This window comes from Haliotis rubra, unplaced genomic scaffold (assembly GCF_003918875.1).
Source record: "Haliotis rubra isolate DU_JTF1 unplaced genomic scaffold, ASM391887v1 Scf1540, whole genome shotgun sequence".
In the NCBI taxonomy this organism is placed as follows: Eukaryota; Metazoa; Mollusca; class Gastropoda; order Lepetellida; family Haliotidae; genus Haliotis; species Haliotis rubra.
The window spans coordinates 67,756-85,171 of NW_025765493.1; the positions used below are offsets into that span (position 1 = coordinate 67,756).

At 38.6% G+C, this 17,416-nt stretch overlaps 2 protein-coding genes across 3 annotated transcripts; both read left to right on the top strand.

Annotated features, from left to right (window-relative positions):
- Positions 1-1,614: 1,614 nt before the first annotated feature.
- On the top strand, positions 1,615-12,697 carry LOC124270754 (sodium- and chloride-dependent creatine transporter 1-like). Of its 2 annotated transcripts, none has more exons than XM_046705791.1 (6): positions 1,615-1,778; positions 7,706-7,914; positions 8,396-8,527; positions 8,955-9,228; positions 11,512-11,644; positions 12,611-12,697. In XM_046705791.1, the coding sequence occupies exons 2-4, from the start codon at positions 7,719-7,721 to the stop codon at positions 9,215-9,217; spliced, it is 591 nt and encodes a 196-aa protein (XP_046561747.1). In that variant the 5' UTR covers positions 1,615-1,778; positions 7,706-7,718; the 3' UTR covers positions 9,218-9,228; positions 11,512-11,644; positions 12,611-12,697. The 2 variants fall into 2 exon arrangements, with proteins under 2 accessions (XP_046561747.1, XP_046561748.1); XM_046705792.1 differs by having other exon boundaries at positions 7,711-7,914.
- LOC124270752 (sodium-dependent proline transporter-like) lies at positions 12,155-16,751 on the top strand. Its single transcript, XM_046705788.1, has 7 exons — positions 12,155-12,232; positions 12,611-12,745; positions 13,479-13,582; positions 14,025-14,149; positions 14,293-14,405; positions 15,442-15,573; positions 16,563-16,751. Exons 1-7 carry the CDS (start codon positions 12,155-12,157, stop codon positions 16,749-16,751), a joined length of 876 nt encoding a protein of 291 aa, XP_046561744.1.
- Positions 16,752-17,416: the final 665 nt, after the last annotated feature.

Genomic DNA, 17,416 nt, shown 5'->3' on the forward strand with positions numbered 1-17,416 from the left:
GGTAGGGTAATAGGGGCTGGGATACCCGGGTAGAAGTTTTGGACCCGTCCCAACCCTAATACCCACTGATACTGACAGTGGATGTGATCGTCTGTCTCTATACATTCAAATCTACTATATTCCCGAAATGTCTTTGGCTGTATTGATTTTTCAAGCACAAGGAATAATATTTCAATGTCAAAACAGCTAAGGTACTTTTCACTAATGTTCATTTTCATTTAATCATTGACTTTTGAAAAGAAATAGAGTTGTTAGATAAAATTTGATTACAGTTGTGTAAATAGATAAATGTTTTATGATTAGTAGTTTAAACTTACAACTGATATTGTTAGTGGCTGTGTCCTCTAAGGGGGTCCAAGTACTGTAAAATTATTTTCTTCCTGAGAGGGTACGTAATTATAAACAATTATAGTAAAGTTAAGCTTAGTACTATTTTTAACCGAAGGATACATGTTATTTTAATTTATGGCTAGATTGTCTAAATTGCTAACATCTGAAAGGATTGTGTAAACCAAGCTAGGGTCCATGCAGGAAGCCAATGTACTGTAAGTCCCCGTGGTCCCTCGTATGTGATCTCCCTTAATATGTTGGGAATCTATAGCCTATTTTTATGTTGTGTTGTCCTCAATAGTAACAATGTTTTAGATTAAATCATTAGTTTTAAATTTATATCTGTGATAATCTAGTTTTTTTAATGCCCTTCGTTGACAGACTGTCATGATTTACCTTTAATTATTAATATATACCTTGATTTAGTCACGATATAGCGAAAATACTTCCAATGTGACTTAAAATGTTAACTCACTCACTCCTGAAATATCTTAATACTAGTTAGGAGAAGATTCTGAGATGTAACCATGACCAAAAACCATATCAAACAAAAGGTAATCTTCTATGTGGCCAAAAGATAAAAACTAGTAAATATGTTATATTCCATTCTTCTTTTATGGCACACACTTGTTCTATGTATTTTGGGTCCAAACAATCTCGGTCAAGTCTGGTAAGAAAGGTTCAGTGATTAGAATTGACAGCCTTTGGTGTTTACATTTCCCAACGTCATATGTCTCTTATGAAGTTGTCCGATCAAGGTTACAACATTCAAGGTCTCAACATACCTATCACATGTTTTGTGATGTACATTTCCAAACTAGACGCGTAAGTGACAAAAATTATGTCCGATGTATTTTACTATTTTGACTTGTGCCATATGTTCCCGCGCCCGGAATACCAAACCGGAATTTGACCAGAAACTTGGTTAATTTTCTACTTTTTCAACTGTTTATTTCGATGTTTTTACCTCGTTTGGTATCAGTTGGTATTGGACGATAGTGCACACAATACCTCAGTCTGCTAGTAATGAGAGTTCCTAAACGCTGATGTAAGAAACAATATTATATGTTGCTTTGTGATGCCAATATCTATATGTATGTATGTATTATATGCGTGTATACAAAAGAGATGTGGGTATTCATTTTCATATTGCATTCATGAAATTTACATCTTGTCCAGGCCAATCGATTTTTTTGTTTATATAATCCAAGCTGCATATTCGCTGGTGGGAGATGGAGGCATATCTCTGTTGCCAAGGGCGACATCATATATATATGTACAGCTGATGATTCTGTCGGGACCAGATGCGAAGTAAACCTGACATAAGTCATATGCCACTGAGGGAGCCCACCTAACCACCTACTGTTCCAAATCTTAAACCAGCGTTGTTTGACAAATGGGTTGTGCCTTGTGTCCTACAACGTAATAGATCACATATTGGCAGATTGGTAAGTAGACAGTTCTCCCTACGAAAGGGGGGCGGTTGGATAGCCTAGTGGTTAAGGCGTTCTCTTGTCACACTGAAGACCCGAGTTCGATTCCCCATATGGGTACAATGTGTGAAGCCCATTTCTGGTGTCCCCTGCGTAATACTGCAGGAATATTGCTAAAAGCGGCGTAAAACTAAACTCACTCACTCACTACGAAAAACAATTAGACCGAAATATCAAAACTGTTGCACTTTGGGCTGCAAAAACACTTGGTTTTTTACGTGTTTCTATATTGTTCAGCCGTCTCACTTTCACTTCTACACATGTAAATCATGTCAAATCAAAGTTTGAAATAGTGACAACAAAACAGTAAATGCGCTATCACGTAACTTGGTTTGACTTAGCTATTGACTGTCTGGTCAAGGTGTTTTGCTGGCCTCCTTCATGTCAGGAGTAAGGTTGTGCTTCATCAGGCAATAAGTATCCATTGTTTGTTAGAATTTGCACTTTATTTTCGAACATCAATAAAAAATAGCGAGCAGCTGGATTTAGTCGAGGGGCACGACCGTGAAGTCGAATTCGTTTCCGAGTTTCATGTTTATGTAACTAAGTCTAATCATCTTTGTTATTCTTATAAACTTCTCTGCCTTGTCTTCCGCTGTCTGTCTGGAACTGCCCCATCATATTTATCCAGTCTTCTTTCTCTGTACAATCCTTCTCGTTCGCTCCGTTGACAGGATAAAAGTATTCTTCTTGTCCCTAAAACTAGAACAGTGCAGTATGGAAACAGACCCTTGCCTATGCAGCACCTGTGGCCTGGAACAAACTTCCACAGAATCTCAGGGACTGTACTGACTTTGTGACTTTCAAATCCCAGTTAAAAACACATTTGTTCAGGACAGCCTTTTCAACTATAACTGTGTAATTTGTTACATTCTATCTGCGCTTTAAGCATGGACTGCATGGATACCACCGCATTACCAATGTGTTATGATGATGATGATGATATTCACGTCAACGCATGTGAGATATTTAGTCACGAAAGGTGTTCCACCCTTTTATAATAGCTAGAGCCTGAGTACTCTCTGGTTTACTATTCCACTGCATTGTGAATGTTTCCCAAAACTTGTGTCAGGATCAGAGTGATGTCATATGAATAGACACATAAACGTCCTCATTATCTTAGCTGTAAGTCTGATAACTGTTACAGTTGTAGCTGAATTGTGATATTTGTTGTAATTTCAAGGACTTTGAAGTCCTTAAAGAGTTCCTGACACAATTTTCAGGAAATGTGTATTTACTCACAACCGAATGTTACCTCAAGAGTCGTTGCCCACACTGAGTGTGATGATATCCATGATACGCTAATGCAGTATAACTCTTTTGCTCCTAAATTGGGCATTTATCACCCAATAAGTACATAATCTAACACCTAATTCAATCTCAGGTGTCAGGGGAAAGATCTAAACATAACGTATAAATAATGTATATTATATCAGTATGGAATAAGTACGATCTTGTGTAAATGTTAAAATACAGATGTTAATCAAATGTCTGTATTCAACATGTCTGTTTGGGTGATGTCGATCTATGGAACTAATTACATCTGTATTTATATGCACAAATAACAATGACGATAAGATGACCACGTACTGTTTATATCAGACTAGAAAATGAATCTATGTACTTTAAAAAATCATTTCTGCTTTTTTCTGTGAACCAATCACTTCATGAAAAACTTTGATGCTGCTGAACAATAGCATATACATGATTCTCCTAAAAAATAAGATATGTAAAACATTAAACAGATGCTGTAAATGCAAAGCCAGGATTGGAACAAAAGGATTGGTTTATAAAAGGAAAGTGAAGTCGTGGGGTGAATAGTACTGAATATATTGTGTACTAATTGTGTAAAAATAGTTCCCACAACCTATGATAATGAATAATTTATTTTTAGATAATATTCGACTGATAATGCATGTACTAATTATTGAATACACACATACTTTCTTCATCTTTATATTTTCCGTTAAAAATGTCTCACAAGGATAGGCGAGACCAGTGTTACAAGTCCAAACAGAACCAGCATAACTGCCAAAGGTGCACTAGTTTGCTGACAGGCCTCACTATTGCCTACTTCTAACATAGATAGAATATCAGCTATGATCAACGCAGTATGTGGTCGGTGAAGTTATACGGTCAGTCTGATTCACACTCCCTAATAGGACATAAATAAACCTTGGTCATACTACATGTCCTTCACCTATACCTATATCTATATCTGTATCCCTGCCACACACACTGAGAACAGATCTCGCTCTCTTGGACTCGATTTATTCATAGACTGATGTCGAAAAGTATTCAATCCAGACTTCTTTGATAAACTGTCAAACAGATTTAGAATGGGTGAGAGTTATGTACACCTGGATAATCCACACAACCAGCAGAATCATTATCTGGCACATCCCACATCCAATCAAAATAACCTCCACCATCTGCAATAACACCCTAACCCTCCTCTTGACTACATAAGACGTTGACGTTGACGCATCGCGTTCCATTCCTGAGGTAGGGCTCGTTGCAATGCATCAAATATTTGAATCAAGCATCTCCCTGGCGTAATCTGCGACCAGTTATGTTCCGAACATGCTCCGTGAGATTGAGATCTGACGGATGACGGGGCAAGGTAGAGATGCTACCACATCGTGACGTTACGAAGTCACCAACGGACCGTGAACGATGTGGCCTAGCATTGTCGTCCATGTGTTCACAGGATGGTCATCGAAATGTGGAACAACAACCCTGTCTAGAATGTTGTACTGTGATGCACTGTTGTCCATTTGGATTGTCTCATCGTCACAAGGTCGAGTTTACAGTCATGTGAGAAACAGTCAATATCATCAATGAACCCCCACCAAAATGTACTTCCTCTACGATGGTCCGTTGTGCTTATGCAGTGTTTCTGCAAACATGAGCTCGGCCTTTAGTCAGGGACAAAAGAAATCGACTTTCGTCCGAACAGTGTGCCGTTCCCGATGACGTCAAATACCAGTGTCGTTGAGCTTGCTCTGGGGATATCAAAGTACCTCTGACATCTATCTACCTCTGATAGATCGTCTGGCTAGATACCGATTTTAAGCTGTGTCGGGCCGTTCTGTTGGAAAACGACGATGTGGAGAAGCCACTCTGTTTCGACACACAACTTGACATGAACGGATGAAGTCTTGTGATTCTGAGACGGGTCTTCGTCCTCCATAGCAGTTGCTACTCGTGGTCGACCTTAACTCTGACGGTCCATAACGTCATTAGTTTGCTGATGTTTACTGGCCAATCGGCTGATAGTCGATGTTTGAGAATGGCAACGGCCCTCAATAGCATGCTAGCATCACGCATGTTCACAAACGTACCTTTCTTAGCAGTTGCAGTTGGGGACTCTTCATATTTGCTTATCAACAAAGAAAGCAATGGATTTTTCATGTTATTCTGCTGTAAGAACAGTTTACTGAAACTTGATATAAAATCAATGTACAGTCGAGCACCGTTGCGTCGAACTCTGATAATTCGATATCTCGGCTGGCTGGATAAAACATTTTTATCTGTTTTGAAGCAAAAGCTAATGGATGTGTACCAAACTCATCTACAACTCTACGTGCGCGGAAGCTATGGTTTAATATCAATTGTAGACAAGCTAGGAAAGCGATGGAAAAGGACAAGATATATTTCCGCCAACTTAAGTAAACAAAAATATTGCATATCAAAGTTCAAAGCGACAAACCGAATGATATGGCGATACGAAACAAATAATTATATAAGAAATAGTCAATGTTTACATATAAATTACTTATCTGTTCAAAACTTGACTATGACTCCTTCGTATGAGGTAGAATCTGCAAGCTTTAAAGTGCTGTCCACCATAAAGATCAAAGAAGATCTCTCCGCACTTTCCGAACTTCTCTTGACATTCTTGACGTAAGGAAATTATCACCAGTAACTAATGTGATGCCTATCTATAGTCCAGTTATATCATGTATTGTTTTGAATAGTAATATAGTGACGCTTGTATTTTTATTTATATATTTGTATAAATTTTATAATATAATCAGTGACAACCCTAACCAGGGTGGGAAATGTCAGGAAAATTAACTAATCATTGATGATTTCTTTTCTGGGGTGATTACGTTGATAGTAAGTCACATCGGCAGTATGTCTGCCCTAACTTAACTAAAACAAGTTATGCATTAATCATAATTGTCAAACTATAAAGCTTGTTCACAAAAGAAGAAAACAATAACTAGCAAATACTGAACTAGTATGAAAGAATTCATATATGACTACTTTAGAACAATATTTTTATATAATTGGGCTATAGATCACCAAAGGTTGGTCACCATATTAGAGACGACACTAGCTGGATTACATCATCAAACAACACGGATGCATAAAACGTGTACATCGTCTAACATAACACTGTTTGAAGGTTATACTGACTGACTGAATTTGGTTTTACGCCGCTTTTAGCAATATTCCAGCAATATCACGGCGGGGCACACCAGAAATGGGCTTCACGCATTGTACCTATGTGGGGAAGGTTATACTGAGGTTGTGAAGGTTTTAACTATTATCAAACAGTTGTTTCCACATACTAGGTCTAAAAAGGTCTAGGTCTATTTCTGCAGACACCAAAGGCTTGAGCTGTTGAAATATGTTACCAACATGGATCTGAATATGAAGCAGATTCGATTCTTATCTCGACTGATTACCTGATCAATTATATACACAAAGAACTTAATTAAGTACCCGCTGTATTTTTGCAAAGATAGGTTTTCAACACGTACATAAAACTTAGTCAAAGATGTCCTTTGTCGTTTGTATTATGAGCCATATGGCCATCAAATAGCAGGCAGTAGACTGCTTGTCTGTAAGAAACAGACGTGAGTTCTCATCTGCAGTAGTTCAGAACGACAAGAATGATGCAGTCATTTGTTTGCACAAATAACTGTAACACCTCTTGGATTAAATTAGTATCAATGTGCATACTTTCTAATCTTGCGATACAGATTCAATCAGTAGGAGGAGGCAATGATGCAAGAGTTACTACGACGGAGGATCACTACTTGCAAAATATATTCCACTGGTCTTAGATTATGTTACTTACAAAATAATTCTGTATGTTTTTATCTTTTATCAGTAACATTAAGTACACATATATACTAGGCACATCAAGAAACTGTGCACATTGGAGAGGAATCGCTTTGGTGGTGGTTCCGTGATGATTTGGGGTGGAATAACAGCACGCCAAAGAACTCCTTTGGTGATTGTTCAGGGCAACTTAACTGGTGTGGGCTACAGGGATCAGATTCTTCGACCTGTGGCAATTCCTTTTCTGCAACGTCATGGCCCTGGGTTAACATACCAACAGGACAATGCCTACCCTCATAGGGCAAGGGTTGCTATGGATTTCTTGCAACACCACAACGTTGACTTACTGCCTTGGTCTGCAAATTCACCGGATCTCTCCCCGATAGAGCATGTTTGGGACGAGCTGGATCGACGTCTACGCCGTCTTCCTCATCCGACAGATAACGTCCTTGACCTTGCAATCGAACTTGAGAGCATCTGGCGTGACATCCCACAAGCCTTCCTTGCACGTTTGATAGGCTCTATGCGTCGTCGATGCACTGCTGTTCTCAATGCTGATGGTGGACATACCCGTTATTGAGCTTGTGACATGGTCCCTTGACCCCTGTCCCGCCTGTGGACTCGTGACGTCATTGTGATTGACTTTTCAATTGAAATGCTCCCGACTTGTTATGGTCTCATGATCCCTCCATTAAAGTTTATATGTACCTTTGACATTGTTATCGTACTTATCAACTGGGATAATATTTTGACAATGCACAGTTTCTTTATGTGGCTAGTATATATCATGTTTGCTTTATGGATAGATCAGTTTTAGCCATGGCGAGCAAGGAGGACAGTGATGCAGGAGTTCCCATGACAGAGTTACATTGTCAAGGAGGAGACAGACGTGAGCCCACACCACAGAGAGAATCATGGAGCAGACATCTGGACTACATGCTGACAATGGTTGGCTACTGTGTTGCATTAGGCAATATACTGAGATTTCCCTATATCTGCAACAGAAACGGTGGAGGTAGGAATATTATATGTGTATATTGGATGTTAACAGTATTGTTTTGATGGCTATTTCTTATGATTTCTGGTATGCCTGGTACGACGCTTCTCATGATATCTTGATCAATACAATGGTAAATACAGATTAATCTTTCAAACAACAATGTTATACAGTGTATGAAATAAGGCCCGTCCGACCGCCCGAGGCGGTCTAACTTTACACCTAACCAGCCGGATGGTCTGATAAAAACTTTAGATGTTCCATACTTGTGAGTACATTCACCACATTTGGTCTGGTTCAATCCATGTTGGGCCTGATGTCTGGCTGGACTTTTGGCTATTTCATACGTTGTTATATCATTCATACATGAGTGTAATAAAGAGGAAAAGAAACAGTTTCATCAACACTTTATCTACATTGCTGACAATCATTCAGGAATATATATAATAATTTGAAGCTTACGTCATTACATAAAAATGGGACTACACCTTTTCTCCAGGAGCTTTCCTCATCCCCTTCATCTTGCTCCTTTTGATCACTGGCTTCCCATCGTTCTTCTTGGAGTCGATGATCTCTCAGTTTTCTGGAAAGGGCGCAAAGCATGTTTGGAGCTTTTGTCCTTTGCTTAAAGGTCAGTGTCTCATCATATGCTCATTGTCTATTTAAGATCAGTATCTGAGCGAAGAGGTGATGGCTAAAACATTACTGATTCTTTCTCTTATGTCACCAATTTTTAGAGACATTAATACATGCTCTTTGAATGGTACTAAATGACAAGAAACGGTTCTTTTATAGAATGAACACCATTAGAAGTTTTTTAACCATCTACGAAACAGTATGCTAGCTATGTAAACATTTGTAACAGTGAAGAAATGTTCTACTGTCTGAACACAAGTTTCTATTGGATCTAATTTACAGAAAATATAAAGATGATGCTATTTAAATGAGTTGTTCCAGGCTAGATGGTCAGTAGCAAAAAATTCTAGTCGTAAGACGTGACCAAGTGGCACTAGGTGGTCCAACTGGGTGTCTGATCGATTTTTTTTTTCTCTATTTAGGGGTTGGTGTTGGCTCTCTATTGATAAACTGTTTGTATATGCCCTACTACACCCTCTTCCTGGCCTGGTCCATCTACTACATGGTGAAGTCCTGCTCCAGCGTCCTGCCCTGGACAACTTGTGGCAACAGCTGGAACACCGACCTGTGTATTGACGACATGAATACAACCAGTAACGGGACAAATATGGCAGGGAACACATCAGAACCTATCACCATAACCGAGCGTAGGAAAAATGGAACATCTGCTCGCACGCCTGCTTAGGAATTTTTTCGGTGAGATATACATGATATTTTCCCTAAAAGCAAACTTTTCGTACACATTCTTCAAGATATATATGCCTTTCAAAAAAGTTGGGGGACTTCATTTTTAATTTACGATTGCCACTGTTGGGAGATATCTGAGTCAATATATGTTGATATGATAATAATGAATGTTTTGAGAGTGCATCACCGCTTGCACTTCCTTATGGCCATAGTTGTTTGTACAGTCATCGGTCTTGGAAAGAAGATTAGTGTATGACGTGAAATTTGCATGTGTACAAGTTTCATTTTCAAGCAAACAATTCCCCGCTAGAAACAAACACTTACTACTTGTCAAAATTAATGGTCTTCAGCGATGTATCGACCTTATTGAAAACTGTCAATATCATGAATGACACCGCATGCACGTGTATGGGGCTATATATACATCACTGACATGTTCACATTTAAACAGAAGACATATTGGGTCCTTGAAGACCATATAAATGAAAAGATACAGTCTGCAATCACAAACGTCAAAGTCAGAAAACAAATGGCCTAGATTAGCCGCTTTGAAGATTCAATTGGGTGATTAGGCTTGAGAAAATTAGCAGCTCTCGCAAGTAGTTATATGGTACTTGTTTAAGTCAATTTACCAAAATACTTTATTATATTACATTGGGTCAGATTTTGACAGTTGGCAAAGTATGACACGGAGATGCAAAGTCTGAATCTGAGAAAGATATTATGAATTGAATGTCTTCATTGAGATAAGAAAATATCGAGACGGTGGGTTATTTTCCCATTGAGCAGTGAACACATGGTACGTGCTTTGATGCCTTCTCCTGCAACAGTATAACTCAGGGCAGTGTCACAGTAAGCTGCCTTAGTATACACGCGTAGAACAAACCGGCGGTTATGAACTGGTGGGTTTTTTTTCTTGTATCTTCTAGAAATAAAGACAATGGTATAACTAGTTGTATCTGTATAAGTTGTCATTTTGGAGCGATTGAAGATGAATACCATGTTTATATGCAATGTACAACATATAATGAAATTCGGTTGAATGGCATGCCTCAATGTGAACAAAGCATTATAAATGAATTGCAGTCGAAAGATTCTAATGTCATGAAATCAGTTGCTCTGTTTTTGAAACATCTGATTAAAGATTATACATGAAATTATCACGAGGCATTGTAAAATAGTTTATCTTACAATCGTATTATAGGCCATTAGGCCCAAATTACTGAATAAATATGTCTGTCTGTCCGTCTCTATATGTTTTTTTATATTGTTCTCTGTTTGTTCTTTGTTTATTTTGTGGGGTTCCATTTTCCTGTTTGTTTATTTTTTATTGTTTGTTTTTTGTTGTTTATTGTTGTTTTGGGGTTGGGGGTGTCCTGCCCAATTGCTGTACATTGTTAGTCGAAATGCCATTATTGAAGTTGGTTACAACCAACTAGAACTGATGGTTCCAAGGTTTACTGTGAGCCATTGTGATTCGCAGGTCAATGTCATGCTCGCCACAAGCTTTTTTCCTTTTTTCTTTTCTTCCCATGGTGATATTGCTATGAATCTCATTTAACTCAGTGGTATTAAGGGGCGGTGGGGTAGCCTAATGGTTAAAGCGTTGGCTCGTCACGCCGAAGACCCGGGTTCGAATCCCCACATGGGTACAGTGTGTGAAGCCCATTTCTGGTGTCCCCCGCCGTGATGTTGCTGGAATGTTGCTAAAAGCGGTGTAAAACCAAACTCAGTCAGTCAGTCAGTCGGTGGTATTTAAAATCTTATTTTTTTCAAAGGCAAGAATCTTACTGACAAATTACTTAAATAAGGATGACAAGTAAATGATTTTTGCTCAAAGGCGTTTATAACAAACCTTTCCTTTACTAATAAGAAACTTCCTTTGGTGAGTCATTGTGATTCCCGGGTCAATGTCAAGCTCGTCACAGGCTTTGTTTCGTTTCAACCCATGATGATATTGCTATGAATCTCATTTAACTCAGTGGTATTTAAAATCTTCTTTTTCTTCAAAGGCAAGAATCTGACTGACAAATTATTTAAATCAGAATGACATGTAAATGATTTTTGCTCAAAGGCGTATATAACAAAACTGCCTTTACTAATATTTGTTTTTTTTAATAGATGTTTCAGATACATAATTGTTCAAATTTGGACTTTGTTGGCCAGAAGTCTTATTGGGCAAATTCGCTGTTGCAACCAAACGGCGCATCAGAATCCATAGTACCCAATGCATCGCCTCGGCCCCGTGCACGGCTTTATGTCAAACTAACTTAGCCAATATCTGACTTTCAGGTACAATGTGCTGAATGTCTCAACTGGATTGGAGGACGTGGGAGCTGTACAGTGGCACATAGTTGGATGTCTGTGTGCATCCTATGTAATAATCTTTCTATGTTTAATTCGTGGAATCAAGTCTTCTGGTAAGGTAATTCTAATGTAAAAAGTCTCCTGACGTTTGACATGACACAAATCTGTTCGTTATGCACCATGAGTTGTACATGAACATGTACAACCTCTTCCTCTATTCACTATGCTATTCAGACATCTCAGCAAACCCAAGTCTGACACCTTCTGGATGGTGACACGAATGTTCAGTTTGAAAACATATTTCAAAGTGATTCTTGAGTATTTGCTCTGGTATTTGTTGTAGCTGAAAAAGAGTATTTATTTGCATATTCAATAAAACAAACCCCATTTGAGATTCTTAACACCTGTTTAGAAATATAGGGTGAACAGCAGTTAATAATTACGTTAAAATATGTGATTAAGACATATTTTTGTCCTTCTTTTAGTTGTATCAAAGAGGTTTATTTCTTTAAAATAAATAAAAGCAAAAACAGTAATACAATATACGGTGATGGTAAGTACCATTAGAATGAACCAGAAATAGAATTATCGTTCTTGTTTAAAGTAGTTTTGACGTTCATGCGACAACATGAAATCCTTCCGGAAGAGGTACGAGTTACTGTTCGGCATGATCCGGAATAACACGAGTCAGATGCAATACTTTCAGGTGTCCGTATCAGTTATATGTACGATCTTCAGTGGGCTGAAACAAATGAACATACCCTTTCATTTTGTAATTTTGACTTACGTGACGATTTTTCATTCCACTCGCGCAGCGCATGCTCAAAAGTGAGATCATATCCGTTATAACAGGGGTTCGTACAGGACCAACATGCACTTGAGAAACATGGTCACAAAAATCGGGGTTGAGGAAATTCATTGATACCTTGTACTATTCTGTAACGAAACGGACCTACATTAAGAGCTGAGTCTGGCGGAAATGTGTTAAAGTATGGATACAACCCAAAAATGCCACAGCCATAGTAACAAGACGTCCTTTATAATATCTAAGGACTAAAATATTATATTGTTTTCCTGACAACAGGCTGTGTATGTGACCGCACTCCTGCCGTACGTCCTCCTCCTCTCCATCTTCATCACAGTAATGCAAGAGCCAGGTGCTCTAGATGGCCTGTACCACTACGCCATCCCTGACTTTAACAAACTACTTGACGTCCAGGTGTGCCAGCGGTTGTGTAGCAAGCAAATCTACTATCAACTACTGGATCACAGTGGTTCATAAAGAAGTGTTCAGATGTAACGGAACTGTATACCATAGATTTTGGTCCAATAATGTCCCGACACATTAAATTACAATAAATAATAATCATACAGTAAAGATGTTATGTACGTGGTGATACGTTCTAGGTCTTTTTTGGTGTATGCTTACCCGTGACTCTGAGAAAAACACAATGACGATTAATTACTATAGAAGATTATTTCATTAACAACCTCCACATGACCATCACCATGTATCCACATTCAAATTCTAGGTGATATCTGTTTGGATATATCAAGAGACAATGAACGTGGTTTTTAATAACTGTGAAATACACTTAAACATATATATTGTCACGACACTGAACACTACTGGAACGTCATCGTCGGCAAATAGTTACTGAAATGCGGTGATAACGTTTAAAACCGAGTTAAATAGTTTCGAAACCAATTGTACACTACGGACCCGAATACAGTAATCTGATTCTGATACATCCTTCAACCCCATCATTTTAGATTCGTATCCAGGCATATTTTACTTACACTCGTGATCATAGTGGTGCAGTAACGCATAACACAACGGTCATTGGGGGCGTCATCCGCCCTTCATTGTTAACTCTAAAATGACCCTCTATAATCTAGTTTTTGCCATATCAGTATGCCATGATAAATAGCTGTATAATTCATATATTCAGGTGTGGCTGGAAGCATGTTTGCAAGTGTTCTATTCACTGGGTGTTGGTTGTGGGATGATTGGCACTGCTGCCAGCTACAACAACTTCCATGAACCATGTCTCAGGTGAGTAATCAAGGAAATCCGTGCAACTATATAAGTAGCTCCAAATAATCTCGTGGTGGTAATAGTATGACTTAATGCATTTGAATATTCTTTCTCGAAAATATTACTCATTTTTCTCCAAACACATTTGTCCGCCGATGAATGGAATCCTGCTTCAGAATTTCTTTTGACCAAAATCAAATTTGATCATGAATGTGATTTAAACTTAAAGACTTATGGTTACTTGTTTGAAATCCTATTGTACTCAACATGGATTTACAACACTTCTAAAAAACCTGCTAGAAGAATTAGAAATTCGTTTTGGATGTCATACTCTGTTGAATGTAAAAACGAAAGAAGTGATAATTAGTGATCGGAAGATATAATGTCAAATTACATTTCCTGGAGATATACTGATAAGTAGAACTTGAAATTTTGAAAATGTGTATGATTGTATTCACAGAGATTGCCTCATATTGACAGTAGTCTCGGAAGGAACCAGTATCTTCTCTGGCCTCGTGACATTTGCTACCCTCGGGTTTATGGCACAGAAAGTGGATGTTTCCATCGAAACTGTTGTGTCAAATGGTAGGTAACTGGAGACCAGCATCAGTTTTGTTTTTTTCATGAATATTTCTTCTGGTTTTGAATACCCAAATGCTACAATGTTTGTCATTTAGACAATTTCACGTTAGATTATATTTGCCTTTGGATATCACTTTCCATTAAAGGTCCAGGTTTGGGATTTGTAACCTATCCAGCAGCTCTGGCCAAACTTCCACTTCCTCAGCTGTGGTCATTCCTGTTCTTTCTGATGTTGTTGATGGTTGGACTGGACACACAGGTACTGCGAGGTCAATATTATCTGGTACATTCTTAACGCAATATTCAACTATGCTTTGACAGTCGTGCACGGTCCATTAAACCAGAATCGGAAATCATGATACGTTACACACCTGCAAAGTTTTACAACTTCAGTTTTGCAGGTGTAGGTTGTCAGTTTGAAAATATACCATCTCCCTATGGTAAAAAGCTAAGAAACAAACGCAAAGAAATTCACAATGTGTTCAAGCCTCAATATTCAATAGTAGATTAGATTAGTTGGACGCTTTGAACATTACGTCAGCAACATCACATCAAGACATTTTGATTTGGGACGAGTTATGGAAAGCAAAATGCCCAAAACCCGATATTGAAGTCCGAGTAAAGGACCTGGTTGATCTGATATGGTGGATTAAATACGGATTTGGATGACAATAAGATTCCCTTTGTTGCAATCGACCAAACATGTCCAAAAGAACATTTTTCACCGGAGAGCAACACCCCACAGACGCACTGAACTGTATGAGGCAAGGGTTTTGTTTGTGTCTTCTTGACACGTCAACATCGTCTGCAGCAACCTCGATGGTTATACTGTGGTCCTAAACAGACATGGAGACATGTCTGGTTCATCGACGAGTCTAGATTTTGACTGAGTCACGGATAACTGGATGCAAGAAGTAGACGGGATTGGCTATTCCATGGCCTTTAAGACTGCAAGACACCCAAAAGCACGTTTGTTGGACGAGTTGGATAGATGACTATGACGGAGACAACTGAATGTCCTGCAGATGGTATTAGCATTGCAAGCCTAGTGGACAATTGTCCGAGCTCGTAATTCAATCTTTGACGGACAGAAGGTGCCAGGCAGTTCTCAATGTTCGGGACATACACGTCATTGATTGCAGGTGACACTGATCTTGTACTTTTTACCTTCCACAGTACCACTGTTCACCATTCGGATCTTGTCCGTGAATCATATTTTCAATGTAACCAAATTATGGCTCTGTTTTTTGTGCATTTCTGTCGTAATCAGCATGCTAAATATGTTCTTTTTCTAGTTCCTGGGAATTGAAGTCGTGATTACTGCTCTTATTGATCAGTATCCGCATCAGTTAGGGAAGAGGAGGATGGTGGTTACAGGAGGATACTGTCTGATGGTGTTTCTTCTGGGAATCATGTTCTGCACACAGGTGATCATAGTCTTAGTAAGGTATAGATCGTGTCATAGTACACCTTTGTGGTCAAAGAATGTGATGAGATTTACTGACACAATCAGAATAAGCAGAGCAAAATTTGCAATTTAGTGATAATGTCTCAAACCAGTAAGTACGTATCGTATTCTCTGAAGCTTTCTGACATTCAGGATGACTTGTACAGATCATTGTCTAAGTACGGTACAGATCATGAATGTCATAGTACAAAAAAAATCAATTTTGTGATATTGTCCCAATCCTTCTCGTTCTCAAAACAGTAAGTCATTCACGTATTCTAAAGAGTCTGATGAAACATCTATGTAGCTCTGTAGAACCAGGATGATGTTTACTAGTTCTGTTATGAATAACAATACCAAAGAACACAGAGGAGAACGTATGTGTCCTAACGTAGCAGAAATGTTTGGATAAAGCATTCCCTTGCAAAGTCAGTTTGGAGAAAATCGTGAGTTTGTGTTATGAGGGTTCGGGATGGAAGCCTGTACCAAAAGTGTATATTTGTGGAAGTGAAACATCAAATTGTAGTACAATAACATTAGTGCAAGCAGTAGTGACAGTAGTAATAGCAACAGTGGTAGTATTTAATACCACGTATTCCTTCAAGCTAGAATACCCGTGAAGGTCCGGGTTAGAATATTGATCTTCATTAACCCATGCTTGTCGAAAGAGGCGACTAACGGGATCGGGTGGTCAGGCTAGCTGACTTGGTTGACCATGTCATCGGTTCCCAATTGCGCAGATCGATGCCCATGCTGTTGATCACTGGATTGCATGGTCCAGATTCGATTATTTACAGATAGCTGCCATATAGCTGGAATGTTGCTGAGTGCGACGTAAAACTAAACTCACTCAGGCTAGAAATAGGCTTACCTTGAATTGCAAAAGACAGAAACAGTTATACATCGGCAATGTTCTTCTACAATAGATAACACTTCCTCACAACTCCATGGATCTGTCGTGTATTGCAGGGAGGGCCGTACATGTTTCAGCTGGTAGACTGGTATGTATTCTCCCTTGGACCAATGGTGATATGTACACTTGAGAGTATCGCCGTGTCATGGATCTATGGTGTGTATGACAATAACAAATCTGTATGTAAAAGTTCTGTTGCAAATTTAAATAATCGGCTTCTTGTCCTTATTCGTTATTATTCATGAGTTATTTCCATCCATTATTTATTTCAGACAGTGTATGTAGGTTATGTACATTGGCATGGAATCTGTGCTATAATTGGTGTCAAGTAACCGATACTTGCCTTTTCGTTTGGATCCCTGGAAACTCATTCAAATGGGAGTAAAGACGAAAATATCTATGACAATCACCACACATTTGGATGAATCAGTGAAATCACCACACGTTCACCAAAACCAAAGTGTATGCAGTAGCATGACCGAACATCACAACTTTCCGATGTGGTTAAGCTCTTCTCGTTTCATCAAAAACATAACAGAGATGTTCTGAAATATGTGTGCGCCATGAATATTTTCTGCAATGACGTGTGAAATCAATGTAACCGCATAAATCAAGGAACGACACAAATACTTTCACATTTGCCATAGTTTTAATCTTGGTTATCGCTTATAGTTTAATTCCATCCAACTGGGTCAGTTGTTAATAATAATTGTAGAACTCAAGAAGGTTAAAATATGGTTGAAATATGAATTTAAACGTCGATGTAACATTTACTTGAAGAATCACGCATTGAACACTTATCCTGAAATATAACAGCACCATGAACACTATATGTATATATGTTACCCTTATCATATCTTGTTTCATATCCAGATCACTTTCATCCTGACACTTCTCCGCTACCAGCCAC